Here is a 24321-nt window from a genome sequence, read left to right on the forward strand (position 1 = left end):
ATAGGGAGGCAGTGTTAATGTGCACTTCTTCTCTTCTAGTTCTGTGAAACTTACAACTAGCAAAGGAAGATGCTCAGTACTAGGAAATCGTTAGCAATTCATTCCTGGGAGGATGGCAGCTGACAGACATCCTGTATTCCTGCAAGTGCTGCAGCTGCCTTCCCCCAGAGCAGTGGTTCTCAACCGGGGTATGGAGAGATCTTTTGGGAGTAAATCAACTCATCTAGATATTTGTCTAGTTTTACAACAGGTTATGTAAACAGCACAGCACTAGCAAAGGCAAAACAAACTAAACATTTCATATGAGTTGTTTGTATTGTGCTATACTGTACACTGAAATGTAATTGTAAATATCTATTCCAATTGATTTTAAAATATGGTAAAAAGGAGACAGTAAGCCCATTTCCCCCCAAAAGGGTATCTGTGACATGTTTTTATTTTTGTGCGCTTGTAAGCAAGTAGTTTTTTAAGGGAAGTAAAACTTCAGTACACAAGACGAATCAGACGCCTAAGAGGCCTAGAGAAGTCTGGCGAGGTTAAGAGCCAGTGCCCCAGAGCACTTCATGGGCGTGTTTCGCGCAAAGCTGGGTTGTGGCATGTGACAACCCAGGCCTCTTTGGCATCGGTTTATTCACCTGTCCCTGGCACGTGGCACTTTGCTGGGCTGCCCCCGAGGCGCGCAGAGGTTGGGCGCTGAGAACGAGGCGAGGGGGCTCTTCGAAAGCGCCCCCCCCGCGGGGAGGGGCGTGGTAGGAGCCGGGCGTTAGGGGACCGCGTCATGACAGTAGAGAGCAGACACCCCTGGCGTGCTGATTGCTCGCTGGGTGTCACGTGTCCGCTCTCAAACGCCGAGCCGAGCCGAGCCGGCGGCGGGTCGCAGTTGCGGGTGGCGCTGGGCCCGGCGAGGAAGATGGCGGCGCCCGCCGGCTGGGCCTCGCTCTGTGAGAAGTTCCGCAGCTCGCTGAGTCTCTCCAACGTGGAGTCCAAGAAGGACCCGGAGAACGAGCCCTACCGCTCCAAGTACGGCGCCCGGGAGCTGCTGGAGGAGATCCGGCAGCTGCTGGGCTCCGAGGAGGCGGCCGAGGCCGAGGGCGCCCCCGCGGGGGAGGCGGCGGCGCTGCGGGCCGTGCGGCTGGCGGTGCTGGAGTACGAGCTGGGGGTGAATCACACCGACACCGAGGAGCTCTCTGCCGGCGAGGAGCACCTGCTGAAGTGCACCCGGCTGCTGGAGCGCCACCGCCTCTCCCGCGACTGCGTCTCACTCTACATCCAGGCCCAGGTAGGGAGCGGCCGCCGCCCTGGGCGCCCGTGCCGTGCCGAGGAGCGTCTGCCGCGGCGCAAGGCGGGCGGGCGCCTGTGGGCGGATGGCAGCGCCCTGGCTTGACTCTCCTGGCGGGCGAGGGTTTGACTGAGTTGCTCTCTGGGTCCCACTGTGGTGACTTGTCTCGTCGTGGACGGCGGCCAGCACCTCTGGGTAACGGGGGGCGGACTCGCTCTAGACTCTGGGTGGTGGGAGTGACTCTGGACGGGGGGAGTCTCCAATCGGTATGGAGCATCGTGCTATTTGGGACTAGAAGTAGGTTTGGGCAGATCCCCCATTTGCAGACTCATAGACTTTAGGACTGGAAGGGACCTCAAGAGGTCATAGAGTGCAGTCCCCTGCCCTCATGGCAGGACCAAATACTGTCTAGACCATCCCTAATAGACATTTATCTAACCTACTCTTAAATATCTCCAGAGATGGAGATTCCACAACTTCCCTAGGCAATCTATTCCAGTGTTTAACTACTCTGACACTTAGGAACTTTTTCCTAATGTCCAACTTAAATCTCCCTTGCTGCAGTTTAAGCCTATTGCTTCTTGTTCTATCATTGGAGGCTAACGTGAACAAGTTTTCTCCCTCCTCCTGATGACACCCTTTTAGATACCTGAAAACTGCTATCATCTCCCCTCTCAGTCTTCTCTTTTCCAAACTAAACAAACCTAATTCCTTCAGCCTTCCTTCATGGGTCATGTTCTCTAGACCTTTAATCATTCTTGTTGCTCTTCTCTGGACCCTCTCCAATTTCTACACATCTTTCTTGAAATGCGGTGCCCAAAACTGGACACAATACTCCAGCTGAGGCCTAACCAGCGCAGAGTAAAGCGGAAGAATGACTTCTCGTGTCTTGTTTACAACACACCTGTTAATGCATCCCAGAATCATGTTTGCTTTTTTTGCAACAGTATCACACTGTTGGCTCATATTAAGCTTGTGGTCCACTATGACCCCTAGATCTCTTTCTGCCATACTCCTTCCTAGACAGTCTCTTCCCATTCTGTATGTGTGAAACTGATTGTTCCTTCCTAGGTGGAGCACTTTTCATGTATCTTTATTGAACTTCATCCTGTTTACCTCAGACCATTTCTCCAATTTGTCCAGATCATTTTGAATTTTGACCCTGTCCTCCAAAGCAGTTGCAATCCCTCCCAGTTTGGTATTGTCCGCAAACTTAATGAGCGTACTTTCTATGCCAGCATCTAAATCGTTGATGAAGATATTGAACAGAACCAGTCCCAAAACAGACCCCTGCGGAACCCCACTTGTTATACCTTTCCAGCAGGATTGGGAGCCATTAATAATTACTCTCTGAGTACGGTTATCCAGCCAGTTATGCACCCACCTTATAGTAGCCCCATCTAAATTTTACTTTCCTAGTTTATCTATAAGAATATCATGCGAGACTGTATCAAATGCCTTAGTAAAGCCTAGGTATATCACATCCACCGCTTCTCCCTTATCCAAAAGGCTCGTTATCCTATCAAAGAATGTTATCAGATTAGTTTGACACAATTTGTTCTTTACAAATCCATGCTGGCTATTCCCTATCACCTTACCACCTTCCAAGTGTTTGCAGATGATTTCTTTGATTACCTGCTCCATTATCTTCCCTGGCACAGAAGTTAAACTAACTGGTCTGTAGTTTCCTGAGTTGTTTTTATTTCCCTTTTTATAGATGGGCACTATATTTGCCCCCTTCCAGTCTTCTGGAATCTCCCCCGTCTCCCATGATTTCCCAAAGATAATAGCTAGAGGCTCAGATACCTCTTCTATTAACTCCTTGAGTATTCTAAGATGCATTTCATCAGGCCCTGGTGACTTGCAGGCATCTAACTTTTCTAAGTGATTATTTACTTGCTCTTTTTTTATTTTCTCTTCTAAACCTACCCTCTTCCCGTAAGCATTCACTATACTAGACATTCCTTCAGACTTCTCAGTGAAGACCGAAACAAAGAAGTCATTAAGCATCTCTGCCATTTCCAAGTCTCCCGTTACTGTTTCCCCCTCCTCATTGAGCAGTGGGCCTACCCTGTCCTTGGTCTTCCTTAAAGTTGAGGTGTTCCTGACCTTAAGCAGCATAGCACCATAAACCTTGCCAGATCTGGGCCTGTTTTATTTGTGATGCTTAGGATGACATAAACGGTGTGAGTGGCGATAGGAGCTATTGAAATGCTGCAGTCTTAGGGCTGTGCTAGTTAATATTTAAACAGTGCTTTGAAAATGTAAAGTTGCTTTGCAAAATTGTGATGGGAATTTATGGTTGCAGTTAATCTGTTTCCCTGCTCTTTAACGTTAGGGTAATATAATACCGTAGGTATATTGCCCTATCTGAGTGAATAGAGTTTTGCAAATACTATTAATTTCCTTACAATAATTTCATTCTCCTCTGTGTATTCCCTTCAGAATAGTTACCAAATACATGTACATTCTTGGAGATGTTCCAGTCTTCACTCAATTTTTACATCTCCTAAAAGAAGCAGTAGCATTCTTAATCTTAAACATAATGACTATTCAGATGTCCTTAGGACAGCTGGCTGATCTAACCATAACAGGCAACCTAATAATAACTGTCTCCTTGTGAAGCCTTGCAAAATTATTATAATAGGGCAGGGGTGGCCAACCTGAGTCTGAGAAGGAGCTGAATTTACCCATGTACGTTGCCAAAGAGCCACAGTAATACATCATCAACACCCCGTCTGCTCCCCAGTGCCTCCCCACCTCCTCCTATCAGCTGTTTCCCGAGAGTAGGAGGCTATATGGGGCAGGAGCAAGGGCATGGCAGGCTCTGGGGAAGGGACAGGGTCCTTGGGGAAGAGATCATAGACTTTCAGGTTTGGAAGGAACCTCAGGAGGTCATCTAGTTTAAGCCCCTGCTCAGAGCAGGACCAAGCCGCAACTAAATCATCCTAGCCAGGGCTTTGTCGAGCCTGACCTTAATAACCTCTTGTGGAGTGGGGGCAGGGCTTGGGGCAGAGCAGGGGGTTGAGCAGTGAGCACCCCCAGCACATTGGAAAGTTAGCATCTGTAGCTCCAGCCCTGGAATCGGTGCTTAGGTAAGGAGCCACATATTAACCTCTGAAGAGCTGTGTGCGGCTCCAGAGCCACAGGTTGGCCACCTCGTAATAGGGAACAGTGGAGAGACTCTACATACCAGTCAGAAAAAATGACTAGAAGTAGTCAAGTGGGTTACCTGAAATTTTCAAGGTTGCAATTGTGTGTTATCACTGTCTTCCAGTGTGACAACTTGGGTAGGGCTCATACACAACACTATAAACCTGTCAATTAAAATTTACAGGCTTATTCAGAAACTATTCAAAATGGGTTAGTGTCCCACCAGTAATTAAAAGGGTTGCCACTATGCAAGTTTACATCATGCCAGAGTTTAATTTTTATTGCCTTAGGCCAAGGATTCAGCTCTGCTTCTGAATTGACTTTTGTAAATGGTGCTTGTTTGTAACAGACAGGTGCTATCTTCTGGATACACTGTCGTTTTCCTGCTGTTTCAGACCTCTCTCTTTTATTTGCTGTATCCAGAGCTATTTCCAATGCTATTAGAAGTTCTGTTACCAGATGATGCTCTTATTCCTAGCATTGGACAATGCATGCAAAATAACACAACTAGAAATCATGGTGTCTAACTGGGATTTTGCACCTAGGCTTCAGTCTCACAGGCTGTAACAAACCTTGAACATTTAAAGGAAGGCAACATAAATACTGCAGTACAAGCAATAATCAAAAAAAAAAAAAAGGGGGGGGGGCCAGTTCTGTGAAGTGCTTTATATGCTTTCTTTCTACTGACCTCTGTTGTGTAAGCACTGATACAGAGTTCCTTTTATCAGGTCAATTCCTGTGGCCCTGTCTCTGATTTGTGCTCTTCTGCATAGTGCCAGAGGAGATGATTGATGTCTGATTTTGCCTGTTACACTGTACATCAAGTCCCATGGACACAGTGTTTCTCTTAATGAGCACCACACAGTCTGGTGCTCCTAAAAAAAAGGCTTATTTGAGTGGGCCAGCTGCAGAGGAAACTTGATAGAATTCCACTTTTACCCCTCTTTAGTTGTATATTAAGACTTGCCTTTTCAAATGAGCAAATATAGAAACTAAATTAGTATGTGTCCAACTTGGAATGTTTGTAAATGCTAAATCCTTAATGATACACTTGGAGAAACTCTTTGAAATTGGAGAGCCTCCAGAAGCAATGTAAGAAATGTTGCCATGTGAATTATCATGTTTTAGGTCTAAAATACCCGCCCCTTAACTTCCACTTCTTAATTTTTCATGCCACCTTTGTATATTAGTGAAGATACTTATTTAAACATGTACTCTTTCCTCGCTCAACTTCTCATCTTATTTTATCCAGCTTTGAAGTCATAATACTGAATTTCTAACTTCCTGGTCATTTTTATGACAACACTGATGTTATGACTTAATTGCAGGGTGAATCAGAAATTAGAACTGTGAGAGAGATTGCGCATCTGTTTAAACACACACCTGAAGTAAGAAGAAATACAGAAAATTACATGTTTATGTATGTTTGGGTCTTTATTTTCATGTTTGCTATAGTGTGATAAGGCATCTTTAAACAACTCAAGGTCAAAACTATGGACCAGGTACTGCCTTTGGGGAGAAAGACATGTAACTCCCATTGACTCAAATAGGTTGTGTGTGCTGGGATGGAGTTTGGTTGTGTTTAGAGAACTTTGTTGTTGGGAATGAGAAATACTGGAAAATAACTTTTTTTTTTTTTTTCTTTCTTCCTTTTACGTTTATAGAACAATTTGGGTATACTGTGGTCTGAAAGAGGTGAAATTAAAACAGCACAGACTTACTTGGAATCTGCAGAAGCGTTGTATAATCAGTACATGAAAGAGGTACTGTTAACAGAGCTTATTTTATACATGCACTGCACTATTTATTTATTTGTGTTATGGCAGCACCTAGAGATGCCAGTCAGCACTGGGGATTATGCTGAGTGCTGTAGATGGCAAAAGATGGTCCTTGTCGTGAAGACTGCATCTGGCAGAAGAACGTCATTTTTAAGTCTCCGCATGCAGAGGCATTTCTTATTAAGTATACATAGTGAATATTTTTTTCTGAAAAACATCTTTGTGAAGCATGAATTTCTGAGCTTCCTGCTGGCTGCGTACTGTGCTTCTGAAACGTGACATAATGTGTATTGCTGGCGCTATGAGGAACTGAGATCTGTGATTCATGATCGTTTCAATGCTGGTTTAATAATCAGCAAATGAACTCTGCTTAAATACTAAAATAAGTAAAATGTACAATGTTGTAAGTTTTTTTTTTGTTTGTTTGTTTTTTTTTAGCCAGAATTAAAACCAGCTGAAATCGAGCTTCCACTAACTCTACTTAACTTCATACTGATAGTACTGCAAAAACCATGAGAGACTTAAAATCATTCCTTTTAGTTAACAAGGAAAAGTTTTAATCTTAAATATTCCTGAACTATCTGCATCTATTTGCTGTGACAGTTTATAGCGCTGCATGCGTTTTAGCTTTCAGAAAGGTTCTTGTGTGTCTCAGGCAGTCTTGTTAATGAACAATCTAAGGGCATGTCTTCTAGCCATGTTAAAGCACTGCCATAGTACACTGCAATTCAGTGCATTGGGAGGTGGGGAAATCCCTCCAATTACAGTTTAGCATTCACAAATTTTTGGCCTCTTTGTCTTTGTGAGGACTGAACTTTTTAAAAAATGTCTCCTGGTTAATACCTGACACTTATTTCTGGCATTGATGCTGTGTACATTACAACCTGGATTCAAGACTCCTGAGGGCATTCTGCGCCAAAAAATTTAAAATTCTGCACGTTTTATTTGTCAATAAATGTGGAGGCTCCAGCAGGGCAGTGGGGAGCACAGACCATTCACTGCACAAAGGTGGGAGATCACTCTGTAGCCTCCCCACCCCTGGGATACGGACTCAGCGGTGAGGCTGTACCCGATCCTGACACAGCACAAGGTCTGGACCTGTCCCAGAAACACCCTGGGGCCCTGCTCCTCTGTGCTAGGCCCACCAGGTGTGGGGCAGGCAGGATTGAAGTGTGAAGGGGCTCAGTGTGGGGGCATCGAGATGTGTGGTCAGAGGGTTCTGTGTGGGACAATCTGAGTGCAGGCAGTTCAGTGGGGGGTCTAGGTATGGGGGGGATCTGCATGCACAGGCTTAGGGGTGGGGTTTCAAATGCAGGGATGTAGTGAGCTCAGTGGGAGGTGGTCTAGGGTGCAGGGATGGGGGTCTGGAGGCAGGGGTTCTGGGTTTGAGGGGCTCCAGATGAGGGGGTTGAGGTTTAGTGGGGTGGGGTTCAGGTATGGAGTGCTGGAGGGGTTCTGGGTGTATGGGCTGAGGCTTGGCAGGAGTATTTGGGTATGGAAGGTCTGGACCCCATGCACAGTAGTGCAGAATTCCCCCAGGAGTAATTCAAGGTTTTGACTATAAGCATGATCCTGAAGCATATGTTGGTTCTGTCCCTAATGTTAGAAACTGGATTGCTGTCTGTCTTTTCTTTTTAATTATATCCATGGAGCTCTTCCAATGTTTCTCTGAAAAGACTGAATTGAGATGGAATAATAGTCAGTTTGGAAAGATTGTTTTGTGAGGTTAGTTTTAACATGCATTTAAAATTTGAGAAGATCTGTGCATTTGTGGATTTACTGCCTGATTGGTAGGGTCTGAGATTTGAATATTAAATATAATCTACAAAGAACTTTTAAAATCAAGTTTATTCACTTTTTTTTCTGCTTTATGAGGTACAAAAATGGTTTGAAAGCTTTCAAGTTTCTTGTGACAGAATTGGAGTTTTAAGATTCTGTATCTTGGCTTCAGACAGCTTAACTAGTTTTAGTCAATAAGGGAAAAAGCCCAGGAACTCTCAAGAGCAAAGGAGACCTGGCAGGATTAAAAGGGATCCCACTCTCACAAGGAGAAGTAATTATTCAGAGGAGTGAGACAGAGACATGGGAACCCTGCTGGGATGTCTGAAAAAGCTAGGCCTGCCTAGGTCACCGTCACTTTTTTAAGTAAGAAAACAAACTCTCTACACACATCTGTCTTAAAATGCTTTGTTCCTACAGCAAAATAAACAATGCTTTGGTCGCCATTTACATTACTGATCAGACTCCCAAAGAGAAGAACCACAGGTGCTGAGACCAGTTGGACCTGCTCACTTATCACGGTTGATTCAAAGGGTACTGTAGCCTGGGGCCTGGTCTAAAAGCGGGAGAATCATGGAACTCCATCCAGCATAGGTAAAGGTACGAGGCCTGAGATGTGAAGGGTGCACTTAGAGACCGGAAAGGGAAAAGAGCCAGTGCAGGTAGTACTGTAACTTTTTAAACTTCAGAAATGTCGTCATCTCCTGGAGTTTGCTGAAGAACTTGGGAGTCTCTGAGGGAATGTATTATGAGCTCTTGCACCTCAGCTGAGCTGGTGGGAACCTTTAATACATACTTTTTTATTTTAAAAAAAGTTAATTAGTTATTGATACTAAACAAATGTAACCCAAAAAAAAAGCATTAAAAACAAATTGACTCTAAAAATCTTTTCCTCTCTGGGTTATTTAGCTTTAGTACTCTTGTTATGTCATCACTTCATTAGTTCTTCAATCACTATTCTTTTCCAGGTTAGACAGAACCTGAATTAAAAACCAGCAGAAAATAAATAAATTAATCTATATCAGAGTTCTTTTAATAAAGAAGCAGGTAACGACACAAGCCTGTTGCGCTGCGCCCCAACCCCCATTTGTTGGGGGGGAGAAGTAGCTATATTACTCCCTCTCCCAGCCTCTACCCCACTTCTCATGAAGAGTGTTTCTCTGAGCTGCTCCATCTTTCTCTGCAGAGCCTCTCCAGGAGGCAGAGGGAGGTGGATTGCCACAGAGAGAGTTCCATTCTGGCCATGTCTTCAGTTTTATTCTAAGTGTAAAGAACAGAACAACTTGAATGTGTCAGTCTTGTTTTATGTTAATCTCATGAGCTTGATCCAGATTCCCTCTGCCTCATGGGATGTCTTGAGAATGTAGACAGACAAAGCCTGTTACAGAAGTTCCTGCCTCTTGACATGATTCTCTTAGCTTGGCAGAGACCATGTGGCCCAACAAATAAGATACTGAGCTTTGCATCTGGAGATTTGGGTTCTAGTTCCAGCTCTTCCACTGAGCTGTGAAGACCTTGGGTAAGTCTTCTTGCCTCTGTGTTTGTTTCGGCACCTGTAATAGGAGGGTAGTGATATTTATCCTCCCTTGAGAGAGATGGATGAAAAATCCATGTAGAGTTAAGTACTGTTGTTACAGGAACATGTATCTGCTGTTCATTTTTGAAGTGACCAAGCAATAAGCTTGACAACTCCTAAGTACACTAGTACAGCAAGTTGCACTACTAAACTGACCACAGTGTTGAAAATGCTCATAATGTCATATAACACGTGACCGGCAAATATATTGGCATGCATAAAAACTTCCAGAATGGTAAGTGATATGAGGAACCCATCTTGGAAAAATATCCACAGTCCTCAGCCCATGCCACCAGCAATTGAGGCACTATTGGGCAGAATTTTCATAAAAATCAGGCACATACATAGCTATGGAGCAAGTTAGGTGCAGACAGACAAAGTTGTGCCATAAACTGTATTGGCACAGGTATGGCCTAATTGTGCTAGCTATAACTGTGTCTGACAGCTGTCTTACAGCAATGTGGAATGGACACAATGGCAAGATGCTGTATACAGGACCATAAACCCCAGAAATCATCTCCATAAAGAAAGTGAACAAAAACTAGTTAATGTAGAACAGAACTACTTTTACTTCCCACACATCCTAAATATGTGTTTAAATCCTTCTAAATCAGTACTCAAAGCTATGACTTCCCCCTTTGAAAACCGGTGGAAGAGAGATGATTTCCTCTTTGGTTCAGTCTCTTCAGGAAGCATGGTGTCTCTTTGGAATGAATGTTTTTTGTTCTCTAAACCTAATAAACTGAAATTGATACATCAATGGAATTTTTCTTTAAAATAAATTGCACTTTATCTGTGGTCATGCAGCTAGATTTGTGTGGTATCCTTTCACTCTTTGCCTCTTTCTTTTCCTTGTATAGATGACAGTAGGGACCTGAAATAGCAATTGCTGTGAACTGCACCTTGTTAGAAATGGCATGCTATATGGGGATTTGATATGCTGTGGACCTCAAGCTTTCCTGGCCCCAGGGAGTGTGTAACCTAACTAACACAGTGTGTTCTTTTATTCCCTTCTAGTGGCTAGACCACATACAGAGATTTTTGAGTCTATTGCCTCCATGTTAACAGGCTGATGTGCTATAGCTTAAGCAGTAGAGAGACTCATGCTTCTAAGGCTTCTCTAAACACAAATGCTGTACTGCTTTAAGTATACTAGTATAATATAAAGTGAAAAACCTCCTCTAGTTTGCACACAGTATCGGCAGAAAGGTACTTTAGACCAGTGTAACTTTTTTCCCATATGAGAAGAGGAACAAGGTATACTGGAATAAGGCACCCTTATACCCATATAAGTGCTTCCATACCATGACTTGTACCAGTATAACTATTTTGATTTAAAAAAATAAATAAATTCCTAGCCAAAATAGTTTTACCATTTCAAAAACAATGTGTGGGCTGGCCTTAGATCAAGAGATTGTTCATGGGGAATTAACCTGTAATCCCTCCAGGGACAATGTTATGCTTTCACACATGAGTGACATTGCTCTCACAAAGTAGTTCATTGACTTCTGTGTGACTGCTCCTGATTAAAGCTACTCACATGTAAATGCTAGCAGGATCAGATCTCCATGATAGGGTCTGCTTGGCATTTTCTATGCCTATTCTGCAGGAAATATTCTGAAGGATACTTGTGTATGTGTGCTGGTAGTGTATCTTGGTAAATGAATTCTTTATTTGATATTTGTAGACATATTTAATAACTTCATGAGATCAGTATGAATCCAGAGTAAATTAGTTTGTCGCAATGTAATATTCTACAAAATATACATAGTAGTTGTATATGAGTAAAGCAGTTTTATAACACAGTAGAAAAAGTGAGGCATACTTTTTGCCTTTTTTCTAAAAACATCTCATGGACTTTAGGAAATCACATTAAATGTAACATTCAGAAGTTCTGTGGAAAATCAACAGTCTCATGTTGGATTTGGGATTGCAAAACTGCAAATAAATGCTCACCAATCTTTATGGTCTTGCATTGTGTATTTCACATTGCAGCCAGCAGAGGGAGTACAATATCACCAAATAAGGTATAGGTTGTGTGTTGGATATACTGCTTATTCTTTTTCAGAATGGGAACCCTCCCCTTGATCCCAACGAACACTTCATGGCTGAAGAAGAAAAACTTACAGATCAAGAGAGATCAAAAAGGTAGGTGCTGACTAGAGCATATTTTTGAAATGAGTGTGTGATGGCTGTTCTAAAAAACAAATAAATCTAAAGTAAGACCCAAATTGTCTTCCCAGATTTGAAAAGGCCTATACCCATACATTATATTATCTGGCCCAAGTCTACCAACACCTGGAAATGATTGAAAAGGCTGCCCAGTATTGCCATACTACCCTTAAACGACAGCTTGAGTACAGTGGCTACTATCCAGTAGAATGGGCTCTGAATGCTGCTACCTTGTCACAATATTATCTCACTAAGGTAACCCTTTAAATGTTCTCTGCTGTGGTTCTGACTTATTAATCTGCAATCATAAAAAGTAACTACAAAGTCAGAGTTGCCGTTTCAGTAGCTCATCGTGATATGGTGCCTGTTGGATTTTAAAATGCCCTCCTCTAAACACACAAATAGTCCTCAGATGTCAAACATCTGTCTTAAGGGAGTGCAGTGGTTCCACTTCCCATGGTAGCATGTTGCCGAAAGTGAGCCAGGGGTAAACTGAAGAACTAAAGTGCAAGGTGGCACAGTAGTACAAATAATTATTAATAATAATGACAGTGGTTTGTGATATGGTGCTTATGAGGTTTTTTTTAAAAGGTGAAACATAAAGGGAAATAATTATTTTTAAATTACCTACTACTAGTACTTAGTTCTTATCTAACCAAAGCAAAAAAATTCAGGTTTGAGTCTCAATTGTTCTTGGATATTTTAGCATGTGCACAAAATTTGTTGAAGGTTGTGAGAGCACTAGAACTAAACCATATAACGGATGCTGTGTTTGCCTCTAAAGTCTCTGCACTGTCACTAAACAACTCACTGATTTGTGAAGTACTCTCGTTTTTGAGACCTTTCAAACTCCAGACAACTCAAATTCTCATGTGTTCTGTAAAACAGTTTGGTGCTTTGCAGACTTTTGCAATACCACTCAGTTAAGAATAGAGTTTCAGTAGTAACTTGTCACTCCTATACCTTTTGAGGAGATAAATTGAAGGAATTAACCATCAACTAAAGTACTACTCAATGTGAGTAAGGGAATCAGGATCTGACTCATAACGTATACTCAGTTTATGTTCAGCTCAGGGCTGAGTTATGCTTTACAACACAGTGTTTACCACAGACTTCAGGAAGTGACAGTAGCATAGGTCAGAGCAGCGTGGAAAGAATTTATAATGTTCGTGCTTCAGTCCTGCTATAAAAGGCAGTGACTACCTCTGTGGGGGTTGTTGGTTGAGATGGGATACTTGGTGGGAAGGTGCTATATTCCATAGTAGATGTGTAAAATCATCTTTCCTTTTAAATTGTACAGTATTACACCTATATTTTTCTAGTATCCAAAGGAAAATGCCCCTGGACCTCTCAGTTCTGCAATTTCCCCATCTTCACATGTCCTAACTATACAAATTGAGGGACTTAGTTAAGTCTAAAGTAGCAGCTCATTGGCTGTTCTGTACCTATGATGGAACACTGCTCTTTCTCTTCCCCACAGCAATGCTTTATGGAGTCTCGACACTGTTTAGCAGCTGCCAATGTCATCTTTAGTCAAGCTGGACAGGTTCCTTCTTCAGAGGACAGTAAGATTTTTGTTTTAATGGTAGTTAGCTTCAATCAAGTAGCTTTGAATAAGCATTGTTAGTATGGATGTTAAATGCTCTTATTCTCATCAGTTGAGAGCTCTAATAGTAGTTCCAGTTCCTTTTAAGAGAATTAATTCTTTCCTTATACCAGTACTACTGTTAAACCAAGATTTTAAGTTGCACGCACAACGGTTCTTAGGATTTGGTACATATAAACGCCTTGAGAAAAGCTCATATACTTATTGCTGCTTATTCAGGAATTTCACCAGAGTCAGGTGATACTTTAGTGGGTTGTGTTTTGTAAAATTGATGGATGTTAAAAGTTGCCAGGAGGATGGGGAAAAAACACTGGGGCAGGTCTAAAATGTGAACATCTCTACCAGGGCCGGCTCCAGGCCACAGTGCGCCAAGCGCTTGCTTGGGGCGGCATGCCGCGGGGGGTGCTCTGCCAGTTGCCGGGAGGGCGGCAGGGGGCTCCGGTGGACCTGCTGCAGGTGTGCCTGCAGAGGGTCCGCTGGTCCTGCCGCTCCGGTGGAGCATCCGCAGGCACACCTGCGGGAGGTCCACTGGAGCCGCGGGACTGGCGAGCAGCGGAGCACCCCCCGTGGCGTGCCGCTGTGCTTGGGGCAGCGAAATTGCTAGAGCCAGCCCTGATCTTCACCCAGATGTTTTCAGGAGTATGGGGGGGAATTTCTCACCCTTAATTTTTTTTTTTTTAAATTATTGCTCTCACATTTACGATAGTGAATAATCTGTTTAGAGCAATCCCTAAATGAAAACTGTTAAAATGAATCTGATGTGAGAAGACATTTCCTAAGAATAGGCTTAAAATGAAGACTTCAGCAGAAAAGCAGTTCCGTGTAAAACACCCTACAATTTGTCACTTGACATGATACAATCTCATTAAATGGTAGTTATGAAGTTTTGTATTGGTGTAATGAAATAAACAACTCTTAAATCAAAAAAATCAAGTGGAAAAGAACGTACCCTCCTAAAGAGTCAGCCATACTTCTGAGGGTCAGGGTCGCATGACTATAGCTGTGCTACTTGAAACATCCTACCTCTCCATTACTTCCTGTAAAACGGTAAGTTTTCGTTTGCACATCTTCAGCACAGCCCTGGGTGTTTGAAAGTCTTGGACAACTGAAAGCTTCAGATAAATGGAGCTGTAGACTCATTGCAGATTGTGCTAGCATTCAAAAGGGCTGCATTTTTAGATTCCCCAAACCTGCTGTTGCTGCAGTGAATGTTAGCTAGTTTTAAAGGGTTCATGCTAATTGGAATGTAGTCTCCTAAATCCAATTGGCATTGTTATTCAGGGCAAAATACAGCTGAAGGGAACATAGACAAGCTTTCTTTAACCAGAGTTCAGTCAGCTGGGTTGCACAATGTATAAATGTCATCACTTACGACATTTTTTTGGAAACTTGAAAATGGACAAAAACCTGTATAGAGTCACCTATTATATCTCATCTAGCCAATTTAACTACATTTTTTAGGAGGTAGGCTGTGCAAGAGCCATTTTAGATAAGGAAACCCAAGACTTGATGAAATAACTGGGTTATGCTAATTGTAGAAGTCTGTCAAGACATCTTAGAATAAATATGAAATATTTGACAGCTGTGAATTCACACATCTAGATTGCCATGATCACTTGATTGTGTTACTGTCTGGATGACTAGGGTGACATTGGGGTCAGAAATGTGGTATGCTTTCACCAAGGAAGCCACCCAGAGACTCTAGCCAGTAGTAGAAGCAGCCAAAGCTGGAACTGCTGCACTGTGGCGGGGAGGGGTAAAATGGGACCCAGCCAGAGCCACTTTTCCTTCCCAGAACCTTGCAGTACCCAGAACTGTGCAGGGGAGGCCATACGTTCACACTCTGGGGCCTGCATCTCTCCTACTGTCCTGTGGGTTGCAGAAAGGAGACTCCATCTGGTAGGAACCAAAGAAGGGATCTTTGAACATTGAGAACTCTACAGTTGTGACTGGACTTCCTCTGCTCTGTGCTGATTGACTCCCACCCTCAGTCTCTTCACTTGAGCTTCATTCCACACTTGATGTCTTACCTTCTTTTCCCCGTTCCCTTCTTGCTTATCTCCTCCAAACTAAACCTTCCCCCTCAGAGAAATAGTTCCACTATTATAACATGATGTTTGCTGCTGTTCACTCTGCTTGTGTGTCAGACCCTTTCCTCCACCCTAAAAAAACCAACGATAAGTCCACCCTAAGTCTGTCTTGTTTGTTTAGATTGTTTGCTCTTCAGGGCAGGGGCTGTTGTCTACTCTGTGTTTGTACAGTACCAAGCACAATGGGGACCCTTTTCTTGGCTGTCCCTTAGTCACTATAATAAACACGATTACATAGTAACAGAGAAGTATATGGGCAGTGATGGTCTCCACTTCCAGCACAGGACTGAGAGTTTAGAGACAAGGGTCCTCTTTCCAACTCTGCCAAAATCTTCCTGTGTGACTGGACAAATTGCTTAACCGCCCTGTGCCTCAGTTTCTCATCTGTTAAATAGGAATAATGATACTTCTGTCACATAGATGAGGAGGCTGATGACTTGAGATCATTGGATGGAAGATGCTATAGAAGTGCAAATTGATATTTATTACAGCGTGTTGGAAATTCCTCCTGTTTAAATTCTTTCTCCTCCCTTCCTCTTTAAGTTTTTTTTTAATATCCTGAGCCAGTGTACTATGAAAATCATCAAATGGAAAATTCTGGGATCTAAAACATGGGAATAAGTTCCACTGACTCAGATTTTCAAGCTATGAAATGCATATGAAATGGCTGCAATTCATCAAATCTCTTTTAAAGGAGAAAAGGTTGGATTGGTCAGTAAGGGTTTAGAGTTACTTCACCTTAGTACTTGCTAATAAGAACATCTGCTTAAAGAACAGACCCCCGCAAGCATGTGAATAGAACATATCTAAATTCTGTTGTTAGTAAAACAAAGCCCAAACCATCCACTGTGTACAGTGCAGGGATTCTTAAACTAACAAACAAATGGAGGTCACTTTGAGGCTATTGAGAATTCTCTTCTCCAACTCTTTCCCGCCCCCCAACCAAAATGTGAATGTAGTGCCTGTGAAAGGTACTAACTTAACGGCAGTGGAGACTGAAGCATCCTTTGTATCCAGAGAACAAGAATGGCAGTGTCAGCAGCTTTAACTTCCCCACACTGGCCCACTAATTTGTCTGCTTCCCCTAGAAGTGATTGGATAGTTCAGTTTTAACGTCCATTCAATCTTTGGTCCCTGTGTTGAGACGTCAACAGTGTTGCAAATTGTGATTGTGGTGGGGAACTTGGAGAGGAGGAGAGCATAAGAGTTTGTGCGCTAGCAAGTCTTCTTGTTCCTATACTTTGGATTGGCCACGGACTCTGCTTCCTCAATTTGACTCTCTCTCTTTCACTATAATTCTTAGGGCTGTTGCAAGAGCAAACTGTGTGTTAATCATGCTAGAGAGCAGCTTTGCTGTAATAGTTATTTTCAAAGGGCAGATGGGCTCTCACTTTAGAACAGAAAACAAATCTCTTTATTATGCTCTGGAAAAACTCCAAGACCAGGTGGTCTTCCTGTTACGTATCTAAACTATTTTTAAAGGTAATACTTGATAGATCCACAGCAATCTAGCTTCTGAGTCTGCTAGGGTTAGGAATTACAACCTTTGCACTCTTAAAACTGAATGGAAAGACAGAAAAATATCCTGATGAACGTAAATGATCATTCTTTCTTTTAATGTAACATTTGGCCTGGAATACTTCACTGCTTTTATTTGATATGTGTATTTATCAGATGAAACAGAACAAGACCAACAGGATCTTCGACAGAGAAAAGCTGAAATTGCAAGATGTTGGATTAAGTACTGCTTGACTCTTTTGCAGAGTGCTCGGAAATCACTTGAGGTAATCAACGATTACTTTTAAACAATTGTGAACAGAATCAACAAAAACTTTGTTTATGAATAACTTCACTACCAATCATTAAGGATACACAATTGTACAACCAGTAATCAAGACAAATATTTGAACTCTAGGCTGTACATGTTCTAAAAACTGCTAACTCTTGAATAAAGCTGTTATGTTACTAATAAGTATGGAGACAGGATCAGAAACAAGCTCTTTGCTTAGCCCTGCCGGTTGATTAATGGAACATAGCAACTTTACAAGTCTCCCTGATCTTCGCCCACCAAGTCTCATTCTTAGGCTTTAATTCAGCAGAGCACTCAAGTACTTGTTTGGGGCCTTGTCTACACTACAAAGGTTATTTTTGGCAAAAGCTGCCTTTTGCCTACAAAATGGGAGGTCATACACACTAAAAAGCTATTTTTGGTGGCAAAACTCTGGTGTTTTGCTGACAAACCAAACCACCTCAACAAGAGAACTAAAACTTTTTGCGGCAGAGTTAAAGCGAGAGTGTAGACACTGCTGTTTGTTTTGTCCACATAACTGGCTTCCACCAGTATATCACAATGCCTGCCCTGACTGCTCTGCTCAGTGTTTTGATCTCTGCTGCCGAGCAGGGATGTGCTGATCCTTTTGTGGAACAAAGAGCAAATCACTAACGTGGAATGCGTCTGTCTGCCCTGCACTAAGAACACCCTGTCAGGCAGGCTGCTGCTGGGGAGCAAGGATGGGGGAAAGGAACAGCTGTGCTGCTTTGACATTCCTTCAGCATGTAGAGCTCACAGAGCGGCTCAGGATGCTGCTCCCAGCAGCTGTGGAGGCTGTGGGAGAACTCGAGGGAATCACAGAATCGCAAGGCAGGCAGAGTGGGCTGCTTCTGGAGAGACTACTGTGCAGAGCAGAGCCGGGGGCTGACATGGAAGAGGTGTTTCTCCCTTCCTCCCCACTTGCCGCAGGATAGGTTGGTCAGCCTGCTGTCTCTCCTGCCCCAGACGCACCACTCTCCTCTCCCTCCCCCCCACACACTTCAGTTGAAAAAGTGTCTGACAATCTACTAGGATGCCCCTGGAACAATGGGATTGAGAAACATGTATTATGTGATACTGTACCTGCCCCATGAGTTGTTGCAGACCCTTCCCAAAGCACCGTGCAGCCAATTGCACTGTGGGATAGCTACCCATTGTGCACTGCTCTCTGTCAATGCAAGAGCTGTTAGTGTGGATGCGCTCTGCCAATGTAAGCTAGTGTGGACATGCAACAGTGGTTTTATTTAAAGTGCTTTAATTAAAGCGGCATAACTTTTTTACTGACAAAACTTTTTGTATGTCTGCACTACCTGCCAGATGGGCAGGTAGCAATCGATCTATGGGGATCGATTTATTGCATGTAGTGTAGATGCGATAAATCGATCCCCGATCATTCTCCCATCGACTGCTGAACTCTAGCAGTGCGAGAGGCGGAAGCAAAGTCGACAGGGAGCCGCGACCGTCGATCCAGCACCGCAAGGACGCAAAGTATTTTTAATTCAATCTAAGATACATCGACTTCAGCTATGCTATTCTTGTAGCTGAAATTGTGTATCTTAGCTCGATTTTGCCCCCCCCCAATGTAAACCAGGCCATAGTATTGCAGACAAGGATGAAATGTAAGCATGTGGGCAATGTGATCCTTATTCAGCACTTAAGCATTCAAATAGTTCCATTGACTTCCAATGGACTATACAGTGCCTGTTAAGAAGGTGCTGAAAGTACTTTGAATTGAGGCCTTAAAGGGCTCCAGCTCCAATGCGTGTCTGGATCCAAAAACCCCGTGGGGTAGAGAGATACTTCTAAAATATCTATGTTAAATAAATCTCATGCACTACAGAGGTAAGATCATAATTTATGTTTAGTGAGCATAAGTTTTAATATGCTAGCATGCCCACTCTCTTGTCTTACTGCTGCAAACTTCTGTTTGTATTGAAGACTGTAATTAAAAGGAGCTTCAATGCATATTATTCTCTGTAGCCACATGTATTTTAAACTAACATGCTCTGTCATTTTTAGGATAACATCGGAGAATTGGATCCAGACAGGCAATCAGAGCTTAAAGCCCAAAGGAAAAAAGAGGAAGACGAAAAAGAGAAGGGCAGAAAGAAAGTTGTCCTCTTTGGAACCAGTGATCTATGTGACTCTATATTAGCCACAGAAGAGAAAGTGAGCTGTATATGTCCTTTAGATTTTCAAGAAGCCAGAGAAGTCTTCCTAGTGGGTCAGAATTATGTTCACGAAGCAAAAGAGTTCTTTCAGTTTGATGGCTATGTTACTGACCATATTGAAATTGTTCAGGACCACAGTGCCTTGTTTAAGGTGCTTGCTTTCTTTGAAGAAGATTATGAGAGACGCTGCAAGATGCACAAGCGTAGAATAGATATGCTGGAGCCCATGTACGTGGATTTGAATCCACAGTATTACCTGCTGATCAGTAGGCAGCTTCAGTTTGAATTAGCGGACACGTATTATGAGATGATGGATTTAAAGGTAGCTATTGGTAACAGGCTAGAGGAACTCGACTCACATACTAGAAAAAAAATAAATTCTCTGGCTCAGTTAGCTGTCAAGTACTATGAACTCTTCTTAGATTCTTTGAGGAACCCAGATAAGATATTTCCTGAAAAACTTGAGGATGATGTTCTTCGCCCTGCAATGGTGGCCAAATTTCACATTGCACGATTATATGGCAAGCTTATTACTTCTGATGGCAATAAACAATTGGAGAATATGCAGACCTCATTGGAATATTACACATTTCTAGTAGACTATTGTGAGAAGCATCCAGAAGCTGTCCAGGCCATAGAAACGGAACTAGAACTCAGTAAAGAAATGGTCGGTCTGCTTCCAACAAGAATGGAGAGGCTGAAAGCCAAACTGTCTCCGTTCAGTTAAACCCTTGTCTTCAGTGAATGGAAATGTGCAATATTAAAATGATCTCTGTCAAACATACTTTGGGACAGTTTCCATACCTTGTTGTTGCCCTTAGCATTCAGATGTCTGCAGCTATAAGATGCAATTTTGGTAGGCACCATAAAACCTTTTTAAAATTGAGAACTGTCTAGTTTAGTTCCTCACCCATGCTAATGGTATAAACTCTAAATGTAAAGTGAATGTCCATTTGATGACTTGTATTGCATGCTCTTTGTGTAAATATAAAACCTTCCTGCCTTACTTTCTTCCTCCAGTAGATCATTCAATTTCTAAATGTACTTAAGATGTTTCTTTTAAGGGAACCTTTTGGGTAGCCTGACTGGTCCTAGAAACCTTTTCTAAGAATCAGACTTTAGGCATGCAGTCTGTCTACTACACAGGATTTTAGTCTTTCTAACCCATGCTCCCAACAGTATCCATATAGAAAGGAGCCTTATCATAATTGTGTCCTGTATTTATTTTGTGTGTTGCGAAGTGACTTTTGTTGCAATTAATCAGAGACCTATTAGAGGCTCAATAAATGGACTTGCTTTACTAAACTTTTTCACTGAGTCCTGATGATTTGATTTTTGTTTTTTAAGACCTGATTAACAGTAGAATCCTGTCCCACTTTTTGCAGGAAACTAAAATATTTCAAGTTTTAACTAGCTGTAAAACTCTATAATCCTATATGACTTTTAGCAGTTGTACCAATAGACAGGCACCAACATATCCAGAACAGGAAAATAAGAAATAAATGATCAAATACACCATGAAAGGTGTGCTGGCTCTATGCCACCTCAGGAGATTCACAGGGCACGGCGCATCCCTCTATTTCAATGATCTCCAACTGCCAGAACAGCATTTTGACTAACTAGGTATAAGTTACAGCATTGCAATAGCTGTTCTAATGTTCATAAAAGGCTTTCCTGGGTCTGAGCTGGCCCAGGGTTGAAAGAGTATAAAGGTGTCTTATAAACTGCCTTTGTCTCACCTATTCCAGTGTTGCACTGAGAAGAGTTTGTTTTTTCCTGGATTGGAAGTTCTGGCCTAGTATGTGTAAAATGAATATAGCCAGCAGATATCAACTAGTGCCTCAAGTAAAGACAACCGGTAGATAGTGTACCATCCTGAAAACCATTCTTCCCTAGACGAGAAGCAGCTAGTTGTGCCAAGATCCATAAAATGCACATAGCTGAGGAATTTTCATGTCTTTAGCTACTGAAGGGCTCGCACATTTCATAGCTTGTCTAGGCTGAGCTCACTGCATACACCAGGGCCTCTGTGCATTCCTCCATTGCCCCCATGAGCTCTGTGTGACCCTTCCATCCCCTTCTGTGTTAGGGACTCCCTGCAGCACCTCCACCATGCCTGGGGCTCTGGTTGTGCCCCATTCTTTGTGCCATGGCTCCTGCATGTACCCCGTTCCCACTTCCTACATGCCAGCATCTGTCTGCCCCTCTGTGCCAGGGCCCCGATTTTTCACCCATCTAAAAGTTCTGTGTGCCTTTGTCACATTGAGGGGCCATCGTTCTCTTCCCTCCCTCCGCCCCCCCATCCCAAGGGCTGTGTGCATACCCCCATTTCCCCCCCCCCACCATTATTATTTATCTGGGAATAAGTCATTGAGGGTGTCAGTATATTAAACTCTTTGGGGCAGCTGAGCAGAGATGAAATAATGTACTGTCATGCTGAAAGTTTTCTTTTGATGGTTGCTGGCAACCAGTTTGATCTGTAGACAATTGCAGAGGTGTTGAAGCTGTGGCTATGCGAAATAGATGGCAGGGACTCAATGCATCCCCGTTATTTGTCTCCCTTCTGGCTTTCTGATTTTTCCCAAAATCAGTAGGGTTCTGGCCACTAATGCCTAGAACATTCCCTGAAATTTTGGAATTGATCAGATGTGGTGTTTAATAGTTAGTTGTTACAGACAGATGGACTGATGTCAACAAGTTGAGTGTATGGCTTCACAGGATTGGCCAATAACTAATAGAATGTAGAGAGAGAGAGAGAGAGAGAGAGATGCCTTTGCCCCACATGTAAGGGCAGAAAAATATATTTCACAGGCTTTTTGTAAGTGTTGAAGTCCCCTAATTGTGTGCAAAAATTCTGGTAAAAGCACAGAGGACTGACCTATTTCTGTCTGTGGTTAGTGCTAATCAGACACCCTGGAAATTACAGATGGCAGAACTTAACCTTGAGCATATACACAAGTGTGTGGAAGACAGTCTGCTATGTAGATGGACTTACTCAGCCTTCAAGATCTTCCTCCTCTAGTGTCCTACCTTGATTATTCAGTCTTTCCTGTGACACTAATGTAGACCACCTACTATTTCTGAATGATAAAGTCATCACTGAACTGTGCTATGATTATTTATATTTCAGGGCTTGTTTAAAGCTAGTGTCTTTTTTTGTGTGTGTGTGATTTATTTGAGGAATCTCTGTAAAAGTATTTCTGTGCGAGATTATGAGCTCTGTATGTATCTTTACCAAGCTGAAAACTCCATTTTCAAGGGGCCTGCATGAGGCAGGATCACCTCCCTACCTTCCTGAATACAGATGATTTCCCCAAGGACTCCCAAGAGAAGGGTGAACTATGAGGAGCATTGCAGTTAGGAATTATTTTCCTGACTGATCTGTACTCTCTCTTATGGTGGGATTCTGGGAGAAGGTGTGTTTAAGATATGGGGGAGTTTGAACAAGTGAGTGCTGGAGCCAGAGGCTAGGCAGCTGGACAGTAAGTTCCAGCGGTCACGATGAGGTGCCATTCACAAAGTCTGCTGCACCCTAAGAATGTGCCCCAGGACCCCAAGAGTGGGGCAGCAGCTGGGCTCCGTTCAGATGCTGGAGGCTTAAACCACCTATGGGTCTCAGTGGCTGGTTTCCTTCACAGTAGTCTAGTGAATGAACAAAAGGGGCTTGACTGGGAATTTGACAGCTTTATATTCTCAAGAATTCCTCTTGCACTATTTTTAAATATACAGCTTTGGATTTACATATGGTAAGTGTTCTTCACTGCTTGGGTTTTCCTTGTTTTGTTTTTGTTTTCCCCCCCCAAAAAGGGGAGGGGGCTCCTTTAAACAAATGCTAGCAGTTGTACAAAACTGCTTTTATTAGGTAGGTCACAGAAGGACCCATTAAACTCATTTTACTTACAACTCAACAAAGGATTTGAAGTCAAATCTGTGTTTGTGCACTAAACTAGTACACCAATCAGTCCATAATTAATGTTTTCCCACTCTTGTTTCAAACAGAATAAACTTAATATCACCCTTCAAATGTTTGCCCTAGTGGGCCAGTGTTAAAGTGAACTGCAAAGTAATCAAAATTAAGATAATGGGAAGTGTGTGTGCTGAATGTCCCTTGTAACAGGACTGTGGCATGTACTGAGGGCAAAAATTGACTTTTTACCCTCTGAAATTCTCTTTGTGCTTCTTAGGTCTTTGAAGAGATCCCCAAATGCATGTGTCAGTGACAGTACAAAATACCCTGGATTGCAGGGGTAGCATGGGACATTGTCATCCAAAAAAGTACAAATGCATTCATGGCTATTGCCAGTGAATTGGGTAACACCCAAGAAAGTGTCACAGAATTTTAGATAGAGAGTTAAAATTCCTTTAAGTGCTGAATGGGCTCTTCCCCCCTCTGTCCCCCGCCTTGCCAGGATGCTAGGTTTAACCCTTGTTTTGCTTGGTAATTTTCCTTTAAAAGGGTGCAGGGCAATGTCAGTAAAAGGCTTTTTACCCTCTGTTGGCTGTTGATCAAAAACTTGAAGCCCTTTAGCTCGAAGAGCAAGCAGGTGTTCATTGTCAAGGAGTGTAAAATAACTCCATTCTTGTTAATTTCTTAAATCCTAGTGAAGGTTCTTTGAAGTTGAATTTGAAAGGAGATAATCGCCAGAAAATTAGACAAACCAGTGATGCCAATTCTTCATCTCTTCTAAAGAACATTCAAAATTATGACTAGCAAAGTGTATTCTGCTACAAGATGCTATCATACCAGATGTCCAGCAACACTCACGATGTTGCAGTACTTTAAGAAACAAAACAAATTTTATTGGCAGCCCTTCTGATACTTTCCATGTGAACAAGCACTCATTAGCATGAATTTAGATAAATCTAATATTTAATCTCTAAACGAGGGGTCTCAAACTCAGTTTACC

At 42.6% G+C, this 24321-nt stretch overlaps 1 protein-coding gene across 1 annotated transcript; it reads left to right on the plus strand.

The window, feature by feature from the left end:
• The first annotated feature begins 763 nt into the window (after window positions 1-763).
• KIFBP (kinesin family binding protein) lies at window positions 764-20719 on the plus strand. Its single transcript, XM_050959440.1, has 7 exons — window positions 764-1279; window positions 6097-6195; window positions 11634-11713; window positions 11809-11992; window positions 13218-13302; window positions 17108-17217; window positions 19263-20719. Exons 1-7 carry the CDS (start codon window positions 779-781, stop codon window positions 20139-20141), a joined length of 1938 nt encoding a protein of 645 aa, XP_050815397.1. The 5' UTR covers window positions 764-778; the 3' UTR covers window positions 20142-20719.
• The last annotated feature ends 3602 nt before the right edge of the window (window positions 20720-24321 follow it).

The sequence above is a fragment of the Gopherus flavomarginatus genome, chromosome 6 (assembly GCF_025201925.1).
Source record: "Gopherus flavomarginatus isolate rGopFla2 chromosome 6, rGopFla2.mat.asm, whole genome shotgun sequence".
NCBI lineage: Eukaryota > Metazoa > Chordata > Testudines > Testudinidae > Gopherus > Gopherus flavomarginatus.

Coding starts and splice junctions, on each gene's coding strand:
- KIFBP (XM_050959440.1), top strand. CDS start 779: ATGACAGTAGAGAGCAGACACCCCTGGCGTGCTGATTGCTCGCTGGGT. Junction 6,196..11,633: donor ATAATCAGTACATGAAAGAG/GTACTGTTAACA, acceptor ATTCTTTTTCAG/AATGGGAACCCTCCCCTTGA. Junction 13,303..17,107: donor GGTTCCTTCTTCAGAGGACA/GTAAGATTTTTG, acceptor TGTATTTATCAG/ATGAAACAGAACAAGACCAA.